Source organism: Triticum urartu, chromosome 7A (genome assembly GCF_056163025.1).
Source record: "Triticum urartu cultivar PI428250 chromosome 7A, HENAU_Tu73, whole genome shotgun sequence".
NCBI lineage: Eukaryota > Viridiplantae > Streptophyta > Magnoliopsida > Poales > Poaceae > Triticum > Triticum urartu.
This window is the reverse complement of record NC_141879.1, coordinates 564431508-564455817: the sequence shown is the minus strand read 5'-3', so window position 1 is coordinate 564455817 and position 24310 is coordinate 564431508. Positions and strand designations below refer to the sequence as shown.

At 44.7% G+C, this 24310-nt stretch overlaps 2 protein-coding genes across 3 annotated transcripts; both read right to left on the bottom strand.

Moving 5' to 3' along the window:
• Positions 1 to 10302: 10302 nt before the first annotated feature.
• On the bottom strand, positions 10303 to 17207 carry LOC125524833 (C2 and GRAM domain-containing protein At1g03370). Of its 2 annotated transcripts, XM_048689859.2 has the most exons (10): positions 16574 to 17207; positions 15004 to 16368; positions 13762 to 13944; positions 13340 to 13617; positions 13145 to 13261; positions 12682 to 12941; positions 11802 to 11967; positions 11438 to 11710; positions 11036 to 11228; positions 10303 to 10732 (listed from the first exon to the last, which is right to left on the bottom strand). In XM_048689859.2, the coding sequence occupies exons 1-10, from the start codon at positions 17001 to 17003 to the stop codon at positions 10722 to 10724; spliced, it is 3276 nt and encodes a 1091-aa protein (XP_048545816.2). In that variant the 5' UTR covers positions 17004 to 17207; the 3' UTR covers positions 10303 to 10721. The 2 variants fall into 2 exon arrangements, with proteins under 2 accessions (XP_048545816.2, XP_087392593.1); XM_087536467.1 differs by lacking the exon at positions 10303 to 10732 and having other exon boundaries at positions 10754 to 11228.
• Positions 17208 to 18627: 1420 nt separating this feature from the next.
• On the bottom strand, positions 18628 to 24020 carry LOC125520692 (26S proteasome regulatory subunit S10B homolog B). The gene is made up of 10 exons (XM_048685657.2): positions 23775 to 24020; positions 21793 to 21912; positions 21041 to 21177; positions 20772 to 20933; positions 20580 to 20666; positions 20393 to 20479; positions 19858 to 19995; positions 19242 to 19433; positions 19065 to 19163; positions 18628 to 18974 (listed from the first exon to the last, which is right to left on the bottom strand). The coding sequence occupies exons 1-10, from the start codon at positions 23878 to 23880 to the stop codon at positions 18900 to 18902; spliced, it is 1203 nt and encodes a 400-aa protein (XP_048541614.1). The 5' UTR covers positions 23881 to 24020; the 3' UTR covers positions 18628 to 18899.
• Positions 24021 to 24310: the final 290 nt, after the last annotated feature.

Here is a 24310-nt window from a genome sequence, read left to right as displayed (position 1 = left end):
GGTTCAGATCTGAAATCGTGGCACTCGGGCCCTAGTGACAAGCATTAAGCATAGCAAAGTCATAGTAACATCAATCTCAGAACATAGTGGATACTAGGGATCAAACCCTAACAAAACTAACTTGATTACATGATAAATCTCATCCAACCCATCACCGTCCAGCAAGCCTACGATGGAATTACTCACGCACGGCGGTGAGCATCATGAAATTGGTGGTGCAGGAAGGTTGATGATGACGATGGCGACGGATTCCCCTCTCCGGAGCCCTGAACGGACTCCAGATCAGCCCTCCCGGGAGATATTAGGGCTTGGCGGCGGCTCCGTATCGTAAAACACGATGAATCCTTCTCTCTGATTTTTTTTCTCCCCGAACGTGAATATATGGAGTTGGAGTTGAGGTCAGTGGAGCACCAGGGGGCCCACGAGGCAGGGGGGCGCGCCCAGGGGGGTAGGCGCGCCCCCCACCCTCGTGGACAGGGTGTGGCGCCCTGGCCTTGATTCTTTCGCCAGTATTGTTTATATATTCCAAAAATATTCTCCGTTGATTTTCTGGTCATTCCGAGAACTTTTATTTCTGCACAAAAATAATACCATGGCAATTCTGCCGAAAACAATGTCAGTCCGGGTTAGTTCCATTCAAATCATGCAAGTTAGAGTCCAAAACAAGGGCAAAAGTGTTTGGAAAAGTAGATACGTTGGAGACATATCACATAGCCACTGCCAGAAACCCTAATTAATTCGGTCTCACCGATGGGATCTCGGTCTCACCGAGATGGACTTGCAAACTCTTTGTTGCCTGTTGCATCTATTTAGGTCTCACCGAGATATGCAGTCGGGCCCTCCGAGTTTGCTTGACTAACTCTCTATTTTGCTTATTACCAAAATCGGTCTCACCGAGTTTGTGTAATCGGTCAAACCGAGTTGAGGTTTTACCCTAACCCTAGCACATCGATCCCACCGAGTTGATCATATCGGTCCCACCGAAAACTCTAACGTTCACATTTTGAACCATATCGGACTGACCGAGTTTCTTGATTCGGTCCCACCGAGTTTGGTGAATTGTGTGTAATGGCTAGGTTTTGTGTGAAGGCTATATATACCCCTCCACCCATTCTCCATTAGGGGAGAGAGCCATCGGAATGTGCCTACACTTCCATCATTCATTTTCTGAGAGAGAATCACCTACTCATGTGTTGAGACCAAGATATTCCAATCCAACCACAAGAATCTTGATCTCTAGCCTTCCCCGAGTTGCTTTCCACTCAAATCATCTTTCCATCATATCCAAATCTGTGAGAGAGAGTTGAGTGTTGGGGAGACTATCATTTGAAGCACAAGAGCAAGGAGTTCATCATCAACACACCATCTATTACCTTTTGGAGAGTGGTGTCTCCTAGATTGGTTAGGTGTCACTTGGGAGCCTCCGTCAAGATTGTGGAGTTGAACCAAGGAGTTTGTACGGGCAAGGAGATCGCCTACTTCATGAAGATCTACCCAAGTGAGGCAAGTCCTTCGTGGGCAACGACCATGGTGGGATAGACAGGGTTGCTTCTTCGTGGACCATTTGTGGGTGGAGCCCTCCCTGGACTCGGGCAACCGTTACCCTTCATGGGTTGAAGTCTCCATCAACGTGGATGTACGATAGTACCACCTATCGGAACCATGCCAAAAATCTCCGTATCTCCAATTGCGTTTGCACTCTCCAATACCATCCCTTTACTTTCTTGCAAGTTGCATGCTTTACTTTCCGCTGCTCATATACTCTTTCCATGCTTGCTTGAAACGTATTGTGAATGTTTAAACTTGTGCTAAAACTCCACCTTAACTTAAAGAAATTAAAAACTGCTACTTTTCCTTGTTGAGGGTCTAATCACCCCCCCCCCCTCAAGACACCTCTTCTCGATCCTACAGATTCCCACATAAGTTTCTGTGGAAGATTGATTAAAATCCCATCCAAGATTGAAATGTTCTTTTGGCTGGTGGCCAGAAGAAGCATTTTGACCAAAGACAATTTGATCAAAAAGGATGAAAAGGGGGAAAGGAATGTGTATATTGTGTTAAAGATGAAAACATTGATCATCTTTTCTTTGAGTGTTCTGCGGCTAGACTGGTCTGGATTTTGATCAAATGTGCTTTAGATCTTAGAACCACACCAGTTAACTCAAATGGTTACTTGGGGGATGGCTGAAAACCTTTTAAAAACCTGAGAAAATTTTGGTTTTGGTAGGAAGCGTTGCTATATTCTGGGCTCTCTGGAAATGCAGAAATGGTATTATCTTCAGATCTAAAAAGGTATATGATCCAATGATATTCATTCAACTTATGTGCAATTGGATCGTTGACTGGTCGGTTTTGCAGAGAAAAAAGCCGGAGCAAAAACTACTGCAGCTGGGAGCAAAACTAATCAAGCGGGTGGCAAGTGAGATATACAAGGCGGCACAAGGGTGGATACTTGGAGTTCAGCGGCTTGAAGGATGACTCCAACGAAGAAGGAAAAAGTCTTACTCTCTCTGTTTATGCTATGTAATCTTGAACTTGTGGGAGAATAATCTCTGAAACTGGTGTAAGCGATGCATGCCTTTTGTATTCCCATGCAGCAAGTAGTTCTTAGCTTAGATTAGATTTGATGCATATCTTGAACCCGATGGCTGGACGGGGATCCCCTGGTTTGTGCTCGCTTTGGTTTCATTAATGAAATCGGAGGGAAACCTCTTTCGTTCAAAAAAAATATCCGAATACCTCAAATTAGAAACCTCAAATCCATATTATTACATGCAATGTGGCGATCTTTAAGCGGAGCTTGTCCGACTGCTGGTTGAGCTCCCCAGTGTGTTGGTCCGGTCGCCAACAAAGTAGAGTAGAGCATGGGACACGAGCAGGCTCACGGGACTCAAGGCGCCGTCGTCTCCCATGCCCTACTCTTCATCGTCGGAGTTCGGAACCCATTGGGTGCCAGTGGACGTTAGATCGATGATGGATCGGTCCTGGGACGAGTCGACGACATCCACCACTATGTTGTTGTGGCGCCCGGACTGGTGCACCATACGGGGCGGGAGAATGCGACTCAGCGTCACCAGCGTCCACCGTCGCGAGGGTTGCTGCCGCCTCCCGCGCCCGCTGCCTCGCACGGCGGGCACGCCGTGCCATGTTTGCGTTGGACGATGCCCATGGTGAGTCCACGACCTAGGTGCGCCAACAGAGAGGTTGTGCTTCCACCATCGTGTTCGGATACCAAACAGACTGTACCGCCTCCCCTGGGGCAACGACGGTTGCCCTAGTGCCGGATCCATGAGCCATTTGGGCGGATGCAATGGATTCCCGAAGGAATGAGTCCGAGCGCTGCCATGCACTGGCTCCTCCAGGATCAACGGAGCACAAGCCGGACGGCCATCTCCTCCTCGGGGACGCATGTGATGAGATCGGGGTCGAGGGATCTGGAGGTGACGGACTCGGATCCGCTGTCCGCCATGCCGGAGACGGCCAGACGCCGCTGGAGACGAGCTTGGGCGGCGGAGGGGAGGGGCTAGAGTTCATTCCAGGCCGGGTCCGATGTGGCGGGTGCGCCCGGACGCCCCGATATCCGCCCTATATTTGGGTTGTATATGAGGGGTGCCAGTCAGCCTAGGCGTTTGAGGCCCGTAAGCGCCCAATTAGGTTGAAATTTCATGGCCGGACATTTGAGGAGGGTTTGAGGTGTCCGGTTGTAGATGCTCTAGCGTGAACTTTTTATGGTGGAACCAACCCACACCGTGGTTCAAATTCTAGATGTGACACTAGTGTTCATATTTTTCTAAATAACTTTAGACTTTTCAACAATATTCATTCGGTGTTTGAGATGTTTTTATCAACTATGAGACACATGTGATGACTTTAATCTTAAAATGTTTTGCCGGCTCAGTATCTCGAAAGTGTTCATAGAAATATAATATGTGTGCGGGCGTTTATAAGGATAAGTGTATGTGAACATCTGCGATTCTAATACTGTACTAAGATAAAGTTACCTGACAATAATGTGGGGTGTGCAAACCATGTATAGATGACAAGCACGCAGGGTTACATAGCTGGCCTAATGACGGAGTACGGTACTGAAAGCAAATAATTAACTCACAAGTCAGAACGTACAATCATACATTGAGGACGTACAGACAAAATCATTAATCAAACTTTTCTAACTTTTAGCTGCTAACATCAGAGAAAAAATACTTTAACCTCGGACAAGTACAGATAAGATAAAAAATAGTACCATTGGTTTTGTTATGAAAATGTATATTCGTAATAATATAGAATTTCATAAATTTATGGAATTCTATACTACAATGAATTAAACCACCCAAGAAAAAACAGTACTCCCTCCAATTCATAGTATAAAGTTGTACTAAAATCTCCTACAATTAATATGAATTGAAGGAAGTACCATTGGATTTGTTATGGAAATGTATATTTATAATAGTGTAGAATGTCATATATTTAAATTGAACTATAAAAACGTCTTACATCTAGCAATTTGGAGGGGCGTTCATGCATGCGCTAAATTGCAGGTGGTGTGGTCCAGCCTTGTCCTCTCGCGACCCCTCCTCTGGTGACCCCCGTCTCGCCTCCCCTGGCGGCGGCGGGGGAACCCTAGCCGCGCCGCCGCGGCCCCCTCCCCACCTCGTCCCACCTCCTCGTCGTCGCCTGAGGCAGCCGCCGGGCAAGCCCAGGGCGTCAAGGATGGTGGTAGCGGGGCCTCGGTTGCCCTGCTTTCGTGTGGGGAACCCGGATCTGGAGCGGCGGCTCTATTGGCAAGGCACGGCCGGCTAGCAGCCGTGTGGGCAGTGGTTTTGGTGTCCCGGTTGCGCGGGCGGCGAGATCCGGTGGTCGTCGTCGGCCGGCGGCGGCCGGTGCGCGCGATCTGGCGCCTCCCCTCCTTCCCTATTTGGCGTGCGGGCCAGCCTGGTCAGGCCGCGCTTCCTCTTGGTCGCCGGTTCTGTACAGGAGGCGCTGGTGGTGGCGGGGATCTAGTTCGGGTGAAATCCCTGGCCGGCCTTGACCGGCCGCGTCGTTCCCTCCTTGAAGGCGTCTGTATGGACTGGTCTCCTCACTTCACCTTCCCCTAGGTCTCCCGGGCGAAAGCCCTAACTTTGTTGGGCGGCAGCGGCGCTCACGGCGTCGTTCCTTTCTTGAGGGCGCCACTTTGGGAACCTTGGGGTTGGTGGCGCTTGTGGGTGGTGGGCGACGGCGGTGATGCAGCCCTATTCTAGCATGGATTTACGTCAGTTGCTTGGAGATGGACTCGCGTAGGTGGAGGTCGTCGGCTGGCGTCGTGGTGGCGTCAATGGCGGAGGACCTGCCAAGACTCGCGTAGGTGGAGGTCGTCGTTTGGCGCCGTGGTGGCGCCGATGACGGAGGACCTGCCAAGGTTGTCACATCAATCTGCTCTGAAGATGGACCAGTGAAACACGGCGGCGGCGACACATGTGAGTGCGTCGGACCAGTTTGAACCTCGGACCTGGCAGATGGCTCGGTCGGGGCCTCCGCCTTTAGATGTTAGGCTTAGGTGAGAGGTCTAGGCATGTGGCTCAGCTTGCACCCCTTCATCATTTGAATAGGAGTAGCGGCAGATGTTGACAAGATGACAGATCCAGGTATATTGTTGTTCTACTTTGTAAGGTCCTTAACAATAAGTAATAAAATGACCGCATGCATCTCTCAGATGGATAGGCCGGGCGTTATTTCTTTTTTTTTTTAAATACAGGTGATGCGGTAATCCTATCCTACAAAAGACAGGGGTCAGGGTGAGGACAGAGGACAACTCGGCGTACAGCGCGTACTACGTGATCGTGTCCACAGGCTTGTGGGTGTCCTGCAAAGCGATCCACAGTTCAAGCCCCAGCAGGAGAGGTTACTATGGTCCCTGGTCCCCTCGCAAAAAGAAAGAGATTACTATGGAACGTGGCAGGTGACAACAACAATGCACGACTGTACGGAAGGTTGCTTGGCGCCAATAACGATGGACACCGGAATTGATCACGCAGAAGTAGGGTCGCAAAAGGGAAAACTGAGCTATACCAATTAGGACGTACTACTCATTTGTTATTTTATTTTATTTTGCGATGAAGGGCGTACTACTCATTTGTTATTTCAAAAAGATAGGGACATTCCAACACCGCCATACACACATTTCCAAACGGAGGAAATTATCCTGCTAAAAGTTCCTACTGCCTCCCAGAGGAGTTGCGGTGGACCGAGCAGCAGCCGGACAACACTGCACCACAATGGCGGAGGCCATGGGCGTGCTGTGGAAGATGTTCACCGGCCAGGGCGTCCCCCGACGCCGCCATCGATGTCCACCTGCCGCCTGCCGGCGTGCCGCGGTGGTGCTGACCGGCGTCTACAACCTCTCGGAATGAGGCCAGCTCCGGGTAATTGGCTGAGGCCAAGATCTCAACCACCACACCGGCGATCAATGCATGAGACATACTCCTACTACATCACGGAATTATTGGCCGGTCCAGCTGACGTGTCCCACCCTGACTAACCCTGCTTGCAGGTGCCGGTTGGCGCGCGGGCCTACTTCACCTGGCCGCTACAATGGCTACGTCCATGGGGCTTATTTTGCTGGTATGAACTCCCCCGATACTCTGATGAACAGCGTATTCAACACTGTGGAGTTCAATGTCCGTCCCAAGTATGACGACCAGCAGATCGCAGAGGTACATAGCCTCTTTGATCTGCATGATATCAAAAGTATCCAAATAATAAATGTCACACGTGTGAATGAAGCACTCCGGCCCTGATGTTTTTTACAGCTAAAAGAGTCATCCGAAAAGAAAAAACAAACAAAAAACTGAAACTTGCTATAAAAGAAAGTTGCTATCCTCGGTCACTAAAACAGCCATAAAAATGTTCGGAGTTGTCATGTGTTTGTGCCACACGTGTGGAACTTATCAGGGTATAGGAATAGAAAAAACCAAGAGCAGGGAGGATAACATTGCATGGTACCCGGAGAGTGATGGACAATTTTCATCCAGACCGGCCTACGCAGCATTGTTTGACCAAAGTAGTTGTAGACTTGTTGCGGTGTCAAAACTGTTGTGCTGAAGGTTATCTACGTCCCGCTTTATAGATAAAGCAACGATTCATATAATTATAGACTTGCTGCGGTGCTAAAGTTGTTGGGCTTGATTGTGTTGTGGCCCCAGCCTTCGTTCATGATTCGGAGTTTGGATGTTGGTTGTATGGATCGTTACTTTATCTATAAAGCAGGGCGAAAGCCTATTGCAAAAACAGGGCCGGCCCTGGGGCATGGGCAGAGGGGCGGCGGCCCAGGGCCCAGGCCGAAGGGGGGCCCATGATGTGTATACATATAGAGTATAAGCAAAAAAAATAGATAAGAAAAAAATTGTGTGGAAAAATAAATGAGATGTGCTTGGCCCGTCAGGTAGCTAGGTAGAAAGTTAAAAAAAAAGGTAGCTAGGTAGAGATTAGCGAAGCATCAGCCACGACGGCCGCACAGCGCACGCGTATACATGTGAAACAAATCAATCGGAAGATCTGGCTTGTGCCTTCAATCGTCGGTTCGTCTTTCGTCGTATCGTCGGCCCGTCGCTCCGCCGCTAAGCACCTTGGCCGCTCGTTGTCGCTGCTGCGCGCGGCAGTCCGGCAGACTGTTTTTGCACTGTGCGGCCGTGCCGGCAACCCGGCCATCCGGCAATAGGTTAATACGTTATACGTATGTGAGCGTCAGGACTCAGGACAGTACGTATCCACGACTCCTGATCCATTCATCGATCCCTCAATTTGAGTAGTTTCTTTACTAGGTATTCAACTATCCATCTGAAGTTTCAAAAAAATTTATGTATACTCTTCTGCATAGTATACATTTAAACATCCTAATCTTTAGTCATTCTATGTCCATATCTAGGGTTTCGATCATCCGATCTATAAATTTCTAATTCTTTATATACTCTTTACTTTTATATAATTTTAGGACACAGCATGCTACGTTGCCTAAGAAGCTTTTTCGGATGATAACTCATCTGATGTTGATCTTGATAGTGCCCTTAATGACTTTGCATCAAGAAACGCCCGAAGAAACCTTTTTTGAAGCAATGGAGTATTATTGTTGTCAATGGAGTGAGTCGAATTTGTTTCTTTTTTGAGGTAATCATGTCATTTTAGTTTTGTTTTGCTATCTTTTGAGTATTTCTGTCGTAATATGGCATTGTCCAATAATTATAATAGTCAAATTTCAAACTAAAGATGTGTGATTAAAAGATTACTCTTATATATATGTTTATGTATCACACGCACACATACATATATATGATCTTACGACATAGGGGCCCATGTCGTCGAGTTCGTCTAGGGCCTCCCAAAACACAGGGCCGGCCCTGTGCAAAAAAGATTAGTTGTTTGGCAAAGTAATTGTGGCCACCTGGCCATCAATAAAAATAGGGTGGGGCGATGATACCTACACGGTAGCACAGCCGGTCACAGGAGGCACAAGCAGGCGCTCACGCCGACGATGATTTTGGTGGCTGGAGCGGCCGTGAGCAGGTGAAAAGGCTGAAACGCTAATGTCGGTTTCATGCGGCTGGTCTTGGGATCCTAATGGATGCTAATTTCTTTGTGAATTAGGTGAAAGAAAAAAGCTAACTGTAAAAGCCACACTATCACAACCTGCTTCTCAGTTAAAGTACGGTCGGCCCTACAAACAACTTCGAGTTGTGAGGTCACAACAGATGCTAAATAGTTGTTTGTTTGGGTTAAAAATAGTCATCCAAAGTTGCTCCTGGAGGCCCAAACAAACAGGACCGAACATCATCCGGCAAACGCAACGCTGGCCAACCGGCCTCTTGTCGCCGCGACGCCTAGCCAAATGACCCTCAAGGCCTGGCGGCCCTATGTCGCCACCTCCAGCCGGATGGCCCTCTCCAACCACCCGACACACGTCGCACCAAGCCGTGCGCTCTTGCGGGCCCGGCTCACGTGAACCAACCAGCCCGGCCACCTGAGCCTGGTGTGGGGCGAGCGACGCTGACAGGCGGACCCAGCCTCCTCGTCACGTGTGGGGCAGCATGCGAGGGCAGACGCGGGTGCGGCCGAACACAAGACGCTGACAGGTGGCCCCGGCCTTCTTGTCACGCGCGGGGCGCGCGCTGGCGCGACCAAAGCACCACATGACAGCGGCCTCGACCGCGCCCGTGGCCCACCCGTCATGGACCCCCGAGGCAAGTCGCCTGGGTGCGCGTCATCTGGGAAGTCAGACGGCGCAGAGAGCCAGCCGCGGGAGGCCGGCACCAGACGGATGGTGCGGAGACTCTCCGGGCAGGCAGGTACTCCAACATTCTTTATAGGAGTAATTTGTGTTCCGCGCTAACAATATATGCATCCAAGATAGCTTCATTTGTCTTTTGTTATTTTGGGAGGTTCATGGAGGAGGTTTGATGAGTCATTTCGGCGTGAAGAAGATCAATGATGTGCCCGTTGAACACTTCTTTTGGCCGAGGATGCGATGGGATGTTGAGAGATTCCTTGTTGGATGCATTACATGCTAAAAAGCTAAATCGCGACTTAATCCTCATTGTTTATAGGTCTCTTTCTGTTCCTAGTGTACATTGGGAAGATATGTCCATATACTTTGCGTTCGGATTACCTCAAACAAAGAAGGGGAGGGATAGTATTTCCGTAGTCGTCGACAGATTTTTCAAGAAGATGATTTTTATACCTTGTTACAAGAGTGATGACCCTATACATGTTGCTAATTTATTCTTTTGTGAAATTGTTCGTCTATGTGGTGTGTCAACTACAATTATTTCATATCATGGATTCATCGTACCAATTTTCTTAGCCATTTTTGGAGATGTTTATTGGTTACGTTGTACTTGGTGTTATATGTCGTGCACCCACTAATTTGTTACCTCTTTCATCTTTAGAGAAGGTTAATTTTGATGCTACGAAATATGCCGAACTAATGTTGAAATGCATGAGATGATGAAGGAAAACATAGAGTGCATGAATGCTAAGTACAAACTTGTGGGTGATAAGGATAGAAAGCATGTTATGTTTAACTTATCTGGGTGCATTTACATAAAGATAGATTTCCTGAGTTGCACAAATCTAAACTAATGCCAGGGGATGATGGTCCATTTAAGGTCTTAGAGAAAAGATAAATGATAATGCATACAAACTTGAGTTGCAGCATAAAAGGATGCATGCAGGAGGGGGATAACAAAACATTCAGTACCTATGCCTATATACATGATGTTTGTTATATAGCAAGCTCTTAGATCAATCATCAATGCATACGAGTATGGCACATTGAACAACAAAATAGTACATGTATGATATACCACATATTTGCTTGATTGTTTTACAGTACATCACAGAACTCCGACAAGACCTCTGTGAATCAAAATTAGCTTCCTTTCACTATATCACTTGTGTTATACATATACAGGTCAGCTGTGCATATACAACTCTACTTGACTTCCTACGAGGGTAAATGGGTAAGGCCGTATCAGAAATGTTTTTTTTAACGAACTGCTTCTGAAACAATCTATTCACATAGTTAACTTTCAGGCTCTGCTGTCTGTGTAAGAACTGCAAACTGTTGGCAGCAGCTAAAGCATGTCTCACCACAAGCAGACGGCAACAGATCATGCCGATTCCCCTCTCTGTTTGGGCTCTTCAAACAAATTTTGATGGAATGAGTAATCTACTGTCATACTGTACAGAGGTTAGCTTCCACCTACAAATTTTCCGCACACAGAAAAATCAGCATCATTCTTTCCCGTGGCAAAACAAATAGCGCTGATTCATACAGAGCAATAAAAACAGTATGCTTTCTGACAGTGCCACATAAAAAGTTATACCAGATTCATTGCATTTAGTTTCCACTCGGTGGTAATAATTCATTTGACATGGAAGCAATGAAATGCATCATATAAACTTACTTTCCTGGCATTGGTTTGATAAGAACTCTGCTATAGGTTTGACATTAGAAACCACAATAATGAACACTAAGGATCAATAGCTGCATTGAAAAGGGTACCGTTTCTTGACGTAAGATCCTTCTCGACTAAGGAAAAGAGCTCCTTCAATCTATTCGAGGTGTTGGACATGATATTTTTTGTGATCTTCTTTTGTTGCTTGGTGCTTTTCAACCAGGCAATCCCCAATAAAACCTGCACGCTGCAGGTGTTTGGTTTTGACGGTATGTTCGCCATATGATACTTTAGCTGGAGCTGCAAGTTAAGAACCATTGTGATCAACAGTATTCTATCTACCAGTTCAGCAAAAGGATTGACAGAACAAGCATACAGTAATACCACTTCAGTTCTTATGTTTTAGCTCAGAGCTAAGGTTACAACTATTCAGAATGGTCACAAACTCTTGATAATGGTTAGCATAGTACAAACCATTTAAGAATAAATGTGGGAAGGGGGAGTCTTACATTAAAGTAGTCCCCAAGTAGAACACCTTGGAGGGTCATCACCTCTTCAATGGCCCAGCCATCTTGGTTCACTAGGGCATACTTCTGCTGAGTGGTGCTTGCTTCTCCTCCATATCGAGACAATGCTTTGTCAAACTTGTAGCTGATTTGCCGCTTGAATATATTTCTGCTTACAAGTTCCCATTCTGTTGATGAGTAGTCCAGACAGCCAGTCTTTTGCATCACTTTGTGTTCCAACTGACCTCCTGAAAACATCTCCATCAAGGACTCAACCTGAAAATTTAGATATATTTAAAATCCCAAAACAAATTTTAGTGTGAAAATGAATTGTGACAAGCTCACGCAAAATAAAAGTGGCACTCACGTCCACAGAAAGAACTGATGAGAATATTTCAGACATTTTGACATCCTCATGGGTAAATAAGGATCCACATTCTTCCGCCTGGAGTTCTTTTGGTTCAGACTCCTCAATTACCTCTCCTTTCTGTTCTTGACCCGGTGATCGCATTTTCCAAATCCCCATGATTATTCTGTCAGATAAAGATTTCTTGGTGTGATACATTCATATGCAAACTAGCAGAATAGCTTAGTACAGGATGGGATAGCAAGATCCGATCAACTATCTGCAGAACCATAATCAGTAGAAAATAGAAACCTATTGTTACTACATTTTCTTATTTGTATACCGTGAGGTTGTGAGTGCATAGAAGAACCTGAATACAGTGGGCCAGCCTTGGGCAGATTCCTTTTTTTGGAAACAGTGGGCCAATTTTGACTTGCTTGGCTCAAGGGACTAGACTAGTCAAGATTAGTCAGCTACTAGTTAACCAGTCGCTCGGCTGTGCCAACCAATAGAGTCGAGGTGCCCAGTTAACACCCAGGTTACGACTGGTACACTTGTCAACGCGACTAGTCGCTCGACACTTAATATTGGGTTCAAATCCCCCAAAAGACTAAAATGTTAAAGTTGTCCTATCTTATAATGGGAATTATGCTGAAATGTGTCCATTTATAGTTTTCGACCTTTCGTCACTGCAGGTCAAGCCGGCTTTGGGCTTGTAATCTGCAAACCAAAGCCACATCAGGCCAGCGTACCCATGAACATGTTATCCTTGAACTTCACAAAATAAGATCTAGAGTTATCTTATTTTATTTAGAAATTTTGATCTGAAGTTCTGAAGAATAAAATATATGCTTGGCCTAGATGTCTCACTGGACCTCAAAAACAAACAAATGAAAGGTACCTGTGAGCATCATTGAACGAAACAAAGGACTGAAAATGGAACTTGAGTCTTCCATGATGATCTGTTGCCTTGGCACCATGTTTTGCTTCTGACCCTCTATCCTTTCTAAGGATAACCATCAAGGATGGGCTGCCAATTGACAGTGTAGGAGGGATAACCTGGATATCATCAACGTCTTCCCACAGAAAGAAAAACTTGGTCTTGTGACCAAATATATTAGAGTAGAATCCAATTATTCTTGGAGAAAAAAATACGCGTCCCTGTAAAAGAGTCAGTTCTCTGTAAATATTGACAGAACAAAATGGAGAAAGTACAAAATATTGGCAACTGTCAAGTGAGTCACAAACGAATGCAAAACGATTCTCCTTGGTAGTATGGTACATACATGTACAGGTCTACTTGGTACAATTAAAATAATAGTAGCATCTTTGACACATAAGTAAACAATCAGAAAAGTAAATACCTGAAGTGGCATCTTCCGTTTTAGATGACAGGTGAAATCATCGATGAGGAATTCTTCAGGAGGGAGGTTAAAGAGCTTTCGGAATGCTAAATTTGTTTGTGCTGACCGCAAATTTATCTACACATTATATCATATGTAATTTCAGAAATAGAAGAGATGATGAGAAACAAATCAGACAAAAAGTTAGGTCCTTACCTTCTTACCGACTTCATTCCCCATCTTTGCCAGGTAATTCAGAACAACTTCAGTTCCTCTCGAGTTGTTCAAAAATATTCTCAAATGTAGCTTAGGGTTGCTTGCTGGATCACACTTCCCATCAAGAGGAACCCATATGTCCATTAAATCTGACAAATTGCTCTTCAGGAAGTTCACTTCGGCGTGACCAATGGGAGCTTCATCTAATTGATTCGAATCATGAATAGCTACATCCATCCTTGATGGTGGATCATCCATTGCATCAAATTCAAATATCTCTAGAAATTCAAGCATCAATGGGTCAGCTACACTATGCATATGCGAAGGTCAGTACCGTCAGTTCATGCAATACTGTGTAGCACAAAGGATCGGCTGCTCTTCCCAGCTGAGAACAAAGCAACATGAAGGGGAAAGAAACTAACCGTTCCATTTTGGATCAGATGCGTGGAATTTAATTGAGCTTGTTTTCCTCTTCGTGTTGCAGGTAAAAACAGCATATAGGTCAAATGGTTTAGATGAACCAGCAGATAGTATACCAGTACCCTCAATAAGTGCAACAGTCAGTAACCAGCCATCTCCATGAGCTTTGACTCCATGATCACTACCTAATACAGGAAGAAGAAAAAGACGAATATTGCTCAACTGTTACCGAAATTTAAAGCAAATCAAGTAGCACTACAATACCAGAACATATGTGTAGAGCGAAATGTCCATTGGTTGCAGTAGAAGACAATTCACCTCATCTCCTTTTAGAATAACACTTTCACTCTTAGAGCATATCTATATCTATACCATCTATTTCTATTCCATTATATAGTGTATGAATAGCTTTGAATATCGTCCGTTGGATAAAGTCAATCTGACGTGAGAGAGATGGCAAATCCGAGCACTTGTGGCCGTCGGATTTCTCTTTACTACACCAGATTCTGCCACATATACTATCTAGAAGATTCTATGGTTATACTAAAGCCCAATGGATATTATGCACAAATCACGAAACACACTTCTATTTTATTCTAGACTCTTCTATAATTAAACACTCCTAAGTTCTTCTTTTCTAACAGAACTGTCATTGATTTTTACTTTTGTAAAAAAAAATCATTGTGTTCAAGGCTACGGCCTTACATCATAAACCACATTTATCTTTGTGATGCAGCATTAGGTATTCATGTTATTTTCTATTGAAAATTCAATACGAAGTAATTAAAAGAGACTGCCTAGACAAAATGTGCTCGATATATTTTACCCGAGTTTTGTGTAGCATATACGATGCAGTTTTCAAGTATTTTGTAGCTATAATTTGATTTATTTTTTATGGAATGGACTAAGAGAATTAAATATGCATCTTATACTTGATGCATGTGCCTCAAATTTTCATTTGACTATTACAATTCAGTATGTCGATCTTTGGTCGTACTTTGATTATCTAAGCTCTCACGTGCAATGCACATATTACTTACTAGAAACTTCCTCCGTCCGGAATTACTTGTCGCTCAGATGGATGTATCTAGACATATTTTAGTACTAGATACATCCGTTTGAGCGACAAGTAATTCCAGGCGCAGGGAGTACAACAGAAAGAGAACATAAAACTAATCAAGAATATACAGATTCATGTGCAACAGTTTTGAAGTAGATAATAACATAGGGCCTAAGATATCTACCTCTTTGTCTCCATGCATTCAAGAAGCGCTTTATTACTTTCAGGATGGTCTGTCCCTGAAGGATCAAGACAGCACAAACCACAACCTCTCCAATTGAATCTGGAAGGTCAATGCCAAAATATTCAAGCCCATTCATCACTTTGGGCCTTGATAAATGAAGGTGAACTATAACATATATCCCTATGATAACAGAGAATATGAATGTGAAGTTCCCAAGGAAGCGGACAATCAACCTCCAGCTTGGTTCTTTATGTGCTTGTAGTGAGGCTAAAATCTTTGCTTTGTTTGAATTGGCATCATCAAGCTCAGCTACTTTAAACCTTTGGGACAGTACTTCAGAAAATTGTGCAAAACCTTCTGACATGCCTTGTTTTGCACCACTCTCAATCATTCCTTTCATCATTGTGCTCTGAAGAAAGTTGATCCGCCAACTTACAGTAAGATGTGCTGTTTGCTCTTCAGATGATAACTGGGGACCTGGCGTTATACAGTACAATATCTCTATCTTGAAACAACTGCCATAAGGAACATCAGGAGTGCTAACAATAGACAAAACAGCGAAAGAATTCCCAGCTGCTTTTAAGTATTTCTGCTCTTCTGTGGCTTTGCAAGCTTTAACCAGCTTACTAGCGGCCTTTATGTAACTTAATGTTCTTCGCAAACAACCATCGTTGCTATCGATCTTCCATGGTTCAATCTGAAATCCACTTGTTCCTTGAAGCTCTGCTACTGCTGGCCAGAAATCTGAATTTGGAGTAAACAAGAGGGAATTCAGTCCAGCTGGTGCGATAACATAAGATTCGTCAACTAGAATGCCGTTAGACAATTTTGCTGGCATTTCACAGCCTTGATCTTTGGACTCCATGATTTTCAGTAGCTCATCAAGGTTTGACTCGGATGGCGTGCCATTCTCGGGACTTTCACGGTCTACAGAGCAAACTTTTGGCTCTTCGGACTGCTCCACCACCGACTCGGCGTCAGAGGCAACGATGGAAGGCAGATTAGTATCAGCAGGTTTCCCAAAGAAATAGCGAGACAAGACCTCTACCACCGACGACGTATTCGCCATCGCATCATTACAAACAGCGGTTCCAGGTTCAGTGACTGCTTGGTCAATGCTGGTCTGGGGCGGTTGGTCTACAGCACCATCCCCCAATCGTTCCGTACTTCCCTGCGATGATCGGTCCAAACTGGCAAGGGCTGACATGTCAATGTAGCTATTGCTGGTTGACAAAGCTCCATCTTTGTTCCCAATTGACCTGTCTGAACTGGACGCCATGCCATCCGAAGTGGGTTGTGGTAGCTGGTGTGATTCTTCGGACACGTGCGCGCGCGTAGACAAGGATATGCGCAGGCAAATTTCCCCTGCACATGGAAGAAATTCAAATTAAATGGTGCCAAGATTACAACATATCTTAGAATATGATATCTAAGACATCTTATATACCTGTGCGTGCATGTCACAATTGCTTAGTGCTTACACAAATTCAAAACGAAACCATAAGAGAGGAGAGGGGGAAACGTGGAGGAGATGAATGCGGTGATGGGCAAGGCAATAATAATAGCATACCGCGTTCTTTCTTCTTGGACTTCTTGCTCTTGGGCTGGAGCTGGTACCAGGCGGTGCCGAGGGAGAGGTCCGGGGCCTCCATGACCATGGAGAGCGGCACCTTGACCTTGCCGAGGAGGTCGTTGGTGAAGTACTTGTCCTCGTTGAGCACGGAGACGGAGAGCTCCTCGGTGACGTCGCCGACGAGGAAGCTGAACTCCTCGTCCCAGATGGGGGTGAGGCTCTTCTTGACGACGGCCGTCTTGGCGCGGCGCTTGCCGAGCTGCAGCTTGACGAAGGGGTCGCTGGAGCCGTTGAGGTGCACCGGCAGCAGGCCCCGCGCCTCGACGACGCGCACCAGCAGCTTCATCGACGACCCGGCAATCTGCCGAGCGCTCCCCGCGCACTCCGCCTTCCCCACCGACGACGTTAGGCTCTTGAGCTTCGTCATGCGCGGATCGCGGCGGCGACCATCAAATCAAATCAAAATGCGAGCAGACATGCACGATCATCGATCGATCTTTCCAAATCTTTTGAGCTGACAATTTCGAGGGAGGAAAGGGATCAGAGTTCTTGGGTCGCCATGTCTGTTTGGTTCCTTCCTTGCGCCGAAACGGTGGGAGGGGTGGGGGGTGGTTTCCCCGCGTCCGCCCGGGTGGTCGCTAATTTTGGTTTTGGGCGCTCACGTGCGCTTTGAGATTGGTGCTGGCCGTCGGATCGGAGAGGACGCTGCGGAAGGAAGGAGCGGCGTTTCGGCCCAACACGTGGCTTCAAGGTTTCCTTTTCGTCCGTGTAAAAATAGAACAAACGATCAATTTAGCATGGGGTAAAAAAGCAAGGCTTGCCTCAAATAGAGGAGCGGAGAATGGACAAAGCAGCCTAATATATATTCGTCACCCTGGGGAATAGTTATTCGTCATCCTGAGTGAGGAATAATTATTTTTCACCCCTTTCTATTTTAACGTCAGTGCATCGTATTTTTAAGTTTCGTAAATTTTGTCTTATTTCATACGTAAAAAGAGAACGTAAGAAAATATACACTCGCCATAAAAAATATTTTATGTTACGTAAAACCATAATGTAAAACATACATAAAATGCGATATTGCTGGTCTTATAACCTATTTTTTTATTTTCTTATACCAAAATTTATGTAGCGAATCAATATGAATGTAACCATTTGTATTCCAAACGTAATTTATTTATAAAGCTATCGTAAGATTACCTCAGGTGAAGAATTACTTATTCTGCATCCTGGGTGATGAATAGGACTTAGGTAAAACTGTGTCTACCATAGCTTGCAACAGAACTAGTTAAGTTTCCCTAAACTTCTAACGGTTTAAAAGTTATCAAAAAATATGAAATAAATATGGGAGTATCTCTCTAATGTAATAAGATGATCCAACGGAGGGATTGTCAAAATATGCATCTATGTGTCCTCGACAAAAATAATAAGCATTTCAGCTCAGTGCGACATAAATATATACTGAACTATTTGTTTTTTTGTCCAGGACACATACAGTCGTATTTTTTTAATCCCTCTGTTGGATCATGTTATATTATAGGTGTGTTGGTGCAGTATTTTTTTCAGAATTTTTGAGAACTTTTGCACCGTTGAAACCCTTAACTAGTTCTGTGGCAAGCATTTGTAGAAAATCCTACTCCCCAGGACTTAGCAATATTTGATTGATCACAATTCGGTACATTCCATTTATAATAAAGGTTCCTAAGGAATTCATTATAGGAATGTTTTCGATAGAAATGGTTTGCTTTTGCACATCTAAACCAAAAATTAATCTCGCAGATACATATAATTCAGAAGAATAGGTGAGTGCTCTGTTTCACCACGGGCATGTGAAATTCCACGTGAATCAGGTCGTTTTCAGCAGGAAACGGAATGCGTCCCCTACGGAGCCAAGTACCACTGCACATTTCTTGATTCCCTCCCACGGGCAGAGAGAAGCGCAGGCAGAAGCACACGCTGCAAATCTTCCTTTAAGCACATTCCTTGATTCTCAGGTAGAGTAACAGGTCGAGGTTCCTTTTCGCATTCTCAGGTAAAGTAACAGGAAGAAATTGCAAGTGTTGCCACATTTTTTTGATTCCAAAATCGAGGCACAGTAACTTGAGAAGGAAACAAGTTTGTAAATCTAAGAAACCAGTCAGTTCCAGACCTGTCTCAACTTTTGATTACATCCAACTTGCGCGGCAAAGGCAGTCGTCCCACAACATATAAAAGGTAGAAACACATGATGTTCTATATCGTCGGGTCCGGGGGTGACAAACTCCGCCATGGTACAAGAAAACAGACAGTGTTTCGTTTCGCCTGACAGTCTCCTACTCTCATCTTAGTCCTTGCCAAAGTCGGCGCTGTAGTGTGCGCTGGACTCGAGCTTCTTGGCGTCATTCAACTTCCGCACCGCCTGCAACCATTTTGCCAGACATTGTAGTGAGTACCTGACTCAATTGTATTAGGATGAACAGGTAGAAAGGAATAGCAATCGACACCCCACCTTCATGAAGTCTTCGTGGATGACATAGTCCCGCTCTGCTCGAATGGCAGCCATGCCAGCCTCAGTGCAGACATTGCGAAGATCGGCGCCATTGAAGCCCTGGAACCATACGAGTTAAGGCTTCAGAAACACCAGCATGATGAGGTGGTAGTTAGCTTAACTATAAGAGTAACTCACCTCGGCCAACTTAACCACAGCCTCATAATCAATTTCACCATGCTTGGCGATACCAGCAGCGTGGATTTTCAGGACCTCGGTCCTGGATTGCTCATTCGGCAGCGGAATCTCTATCTTCCGGTCTAGGCGTCCAGGACGAAGGAGCGCAGGGTCCAAGACATCAGGCCGGTTCGTCGCCATGATCATCTTCACCTGTATAAGCAGTGGCACGCATGATTCACATAAGCAGATATTCAGCAACTCACAACACATGTACACTCCATAATAATAATTTAAGACAATCAATCAGGGACAACCAGCATATCTTCAACTTTCGAGTTCTTTTTTCTAATAAATATCTTTCTCAGGTTTCTACACAAAAGTTTCTCTTCCCCAAGATTAACACTGACCTAATCAACTACTCGATACAACAACTTTATGATGTAGGAAAGGCGGGTAGTTCATAGGGCAACTAAAGATAGATTGACTGTAACTAGAGTGCAGTGCGGTGCACATTAAGAATTCAGCATTCAATTGATCAGTATTCAGTAAGCATTGTATCACTGTACAATACCTACTCTTATTCAATAAACATATGTTTCACCATAGCTGTCACAAAACAGAAAATAATGTGTACCTTTCCGAGCTCATCGAATCCATCCAACTGATTTAGGAGCTCCATCAATGTCCGTTGTATTTCACGATCTGCACTAGTGCCCTCACTGAATCTTCGGCCACCAATGGCATCAATCTCATCCATGAAAATAATACATGGCTAAACAAAAGGATCAGAAAAGAAGATAATGTTAATGAGCGATATTAGTACAAAATAGAAGAGAAACAAACATATAACTTAAAATGCATTCACAGATGTGCATAGTAGCAACTTAAAATGCGAAGATCTTCTCCATGGACTTTTCTGGTAGAGTAAACATAGAGTTTGGGTGCTCTGTATCGCAGACTGCTAGCAACTTTTGCTCTCCTAATGAATGGAGAATCTACAGCTAATTCACGCACAAACCTAATCTAACAACTGGAGCAGAATATATTTGGCAATGAGGGAACAAATGTAATAGCTTACATTATTATGATTTTAACAGCTTTCAAATAATAGACAGAATATTAAGGATTACTAGTAAATGTACAAAGAAACAGAACATAATGAGACTTACTTGATGCTCACGTGCATAGTTAAACATTTCTCTTATAAGACGGGCACTTTCACCAATATATTTGTCAATGATAGCACTTGAAACGATCTGCATTAGCAGAACACATTAGTTCAACATAGTACCATAATGATATATCCAGATAAAAGGTTGCTAATAAATAACAGCATTAAAGAAAAGAAAAGCAGACCTTCAAAAAGTTAGCATCGATGTTGCTAGCAATGGCTCTAGCAAGCAATGTCTTTCCCGTTCCAGGTGGGCCATAGAGCAGAACACCCTTGAATGAGTAAAGTAGCAGTTAGTACATCTCAGGATGGTGATAATTGTATCATTATTTGTCTAAGCTAACTGCATAATACGGCACATCTTTTCTTCAAACTACCTTTGGTGGTTTAATCCCAACGCGAAGAAACAATTCTGGATTCATAAGAGGTAACTCGATGGACTCCCGCAGCTCCCTTATTTGATCCGACAGTCCACCTACAGCTGAGTAACTGACATTGCCGGGGTCTTCGTGTAGCATATTATAGACCACGGGGTCAACCTAAGCAAAGGAAATAAGTACAATCTTAGTGTAACCCCTCACATTAGAAACAGAATTTCAAAACTGTACTGAACTAAAACATAAACGAAAAATCAACAATCACATACCTCACGTGGTAGAGTGCGCATTATTGTTAATGTTGTCATGTCAAGGACAACTCGTGTTGCAGCTGTCAGCTTTTCTTTGTCAACTTTGCTTCTGCAGCCAACCACATAACGTGGGCCACTACTGGCTTTGACGATAACTACAACAAAAACAAGTTTCAGTTGCTTTGCTAAAACTAAGTACATTGTTGCTGAATTGAGAAGGAAAGGTTCAGTTTGTCTAATTCACATCTAGATGTTTTTTAAGGATGTCACATCTAATCTCCCACAAATATATAATGCAGCAACAAGAAACAAAAAATAAACTAAAACGGCAGCCCCAGTGCATGTAGCTCCCGCTTGCGCAGGGTCTGGGGAAGGGTCCGACCACTTTGGGTCTATTGTACGCAGCCTTTCCCTACATTTCTGTAAGAGGCTGTTTCCAGGACTTGAACCCGTGACCTCATGGTCACAAAGCAGCAGCTTTACCACTGCGCCAAGGCTCCCCTTCAAACAAAAAATAAACTAGGACAAAAAAAATAGACCACAAACAGAGTGGACATCAGCTTAGATGTGACATAGTTATGTCACATCTAGATGTGTCCTAGACAGACCCGGAAAGGTTTACTGCCATGAGCAAACATATTACAACAACTTAGGGAGAAAAACAAGCAATGTAATGATGAAACTAATGGCCAAAAAGAGAATGGATATTATCATGTTTGTACAGAGATAAATCTGTTCTAAAACCAACAAAAGTAAGTCTTTTCACTTACATCTTTCACTGTCCAATGGTCGAAGTACTTCACCAATGATTTGGCCCACACTCTGCAAGGACTTCAAATCATCTTCAGTTTTATCGTAATCTTTCTTTGCCTTTTTTAGGTTTTCCCTACCTGCATATAAATAAGTAGATTTATCAAACAAAAGCCATCATATAAAACCATGAGTACTGCTGTCCATAGTTCAACATAATCTTCAATAAAAAGAAGTTGCATCAAACATTGAACCTGGGGACAACAGGACAAGAGAAACAAGATATTATGCATGTGCCAGATCGAGTACATAATTTGTATATCAAAATGTCAGGTCAGGTTATCAATCCAGTCAGTCCAATTGACAAGGATTAAGGGCTAGTTTGGTTCGCTTCCACGTCGCGGGATGCCTGGCCTGGAGCTTCCCTGAAGTCTGCCTGAAGTTTGTTTGGTTGGTGTCCTGAGAATTTTGGTGCGAGCCTGGCCTGAATCGCCCAGGCATGAGATTAGCCTGCCAGGCGTCCCCTTCCATCCGCCTGGACGGCAGGCAACATCAGCCTGATGCTGATCCAGCAGGTTATAGATGAGTTATGGGCTGCTTTGTCAGTTTTATGTTTGTTTATTCCTCCCAGGCCCAGCACACAATCCAAACAGCTACCTCTCCAGGCTGCCTGGCCAGGCTAGAAAATTGAAAATCTCAGGCACATACCAGACAGCAGCTTTGCCCAGGCATGCGGCCCAGGCTTGCAACCAAACTAACCCTAAATCCAGGTTCTAGGTAAATTACACACACATAGCATGAGCCATAGACGTTACTCGTTTTATTTTATTTTTACTGTCGGTTGGAAACTGGCATCATCTCCAACATATGTGTTTAACCATCATTTTCACAAATTACATGTTTGCAAATATTAGTACAAATATAACAATACCAAAGCTATTTAATCTATCACACCTTTAAGTTGTAAAGGCTCTGAGCCTCACCCAAACCATGTTGCATCAAAACCAAATCATATAAGGCAGACGCATATAAGACCAAGCATAACCACAAGAAAGAGTGAAAGGTCGCCCACTGATGGAACAAACATAAACCAAGGAAAGGACGAATCCATGGAAGCTCATGTTCATCACCATATCACCAGCAACACAATTCAAGGTGTGAAGGATAAAGTAGAAAAATGAACAGGCACATAAACTTGGATACATGTAGTTTTGGGGCCTTTCCGCGTATGATACTTAATAGGGTTGGTCCCAAATATATATATCAAAAGAAATGAAACATGTGCACCAAATCTGAGCTCCTTGACACCTTAACAGCACAGAGTTATAGGACCTTATGGAAAGAAGAGTGATCACCCAGCATCTCAATCACTCGAACTAATAACTACTGCAGTTGCCTTTGCCTCACCACGATGGAAAACACTATGATGAACTGCCGAACCAGATAATCAATTACATCACGACCACAAATTAGGCCAAATGACTAGCTAAATATTACTATGATATTCATGTTTAGCACTCAACGCCAATTACGAATTCACATCCTAAATCAAAACGCAAATGGTAGAGCAAACATATCTAGGACCGAACCCCAGCTCATCCTAATCTACTGCTCAACGAGAATAACACTTCATCCCAAATCCTCTTGTTCGCATCTTGCAAAATCAACCAAATCTCACCTAAATCAAAGACGGCGCCCTAAGAACCTAAACACCACATGTTCAGCAGGCAATCAGCAACCGACCCACTAGCCTCCCTCGTCGAGAACCAACAGCCCAAGCCGTGGTCGAGGCAGGCTGAGGCACGCAACTCCTGAACCCAAATTGGCCAAACCAAAACCCTAGCCCACAACCCTCCTAATCGCCACGGAAAACCAGATCCCGTCCTCCACAATCGACCAGCACCCGCGGATACCTCGGGGCGAGCCAACTAGTCTGAAACCCGTAGATCGAACAAGTAGGATCCACAGCGCATGTGATGGGAGGGGGGAGGCGCCGTGTTACCTGTGCGGACCCTCGTCTCTAGCTCGCGGCAGTTGAGGAGCTTGTTGCGGTACTCCGTGGTGACGGTGCGCCGGCGGGCGGCGGCGGCGTCGTCGGCCTCGGCCATATCCACCTCGGCGGCGCGGCTATGCTTTGCTTCCTTCCCAAGATGAGCGGAGCGGGGGAGGACTCGACGCTCTCCGTCCGCGGTGTCCTGGTTTTATTATGGTCGCTAACCGTAGTCCGGTGCCACCGTGCTTTCTGGTTTCTTTCTTTTCGGACGGGCAAAATACGAACCTAAACTGAACTCTATTTAGATTTACAAAAGCTTCCAATCTTTCTTTGGTAGAAAAACTATCAATCTAACATCTTCAATCATGGCAGTATAAAGAACAACAGAGATAATAAAAATTACATGTCCATGGACCATCTAGCGACGAGTACAAACACTGAAGCGAGCCAAAAGCGCACCGCCGTCATCGCCCCTTCGTCACCGGAGTCGGACAAATCTTGTTGTAGTAGACAGTCGGAAAGTTGTCGTGCTAAGGCCCTGTAAG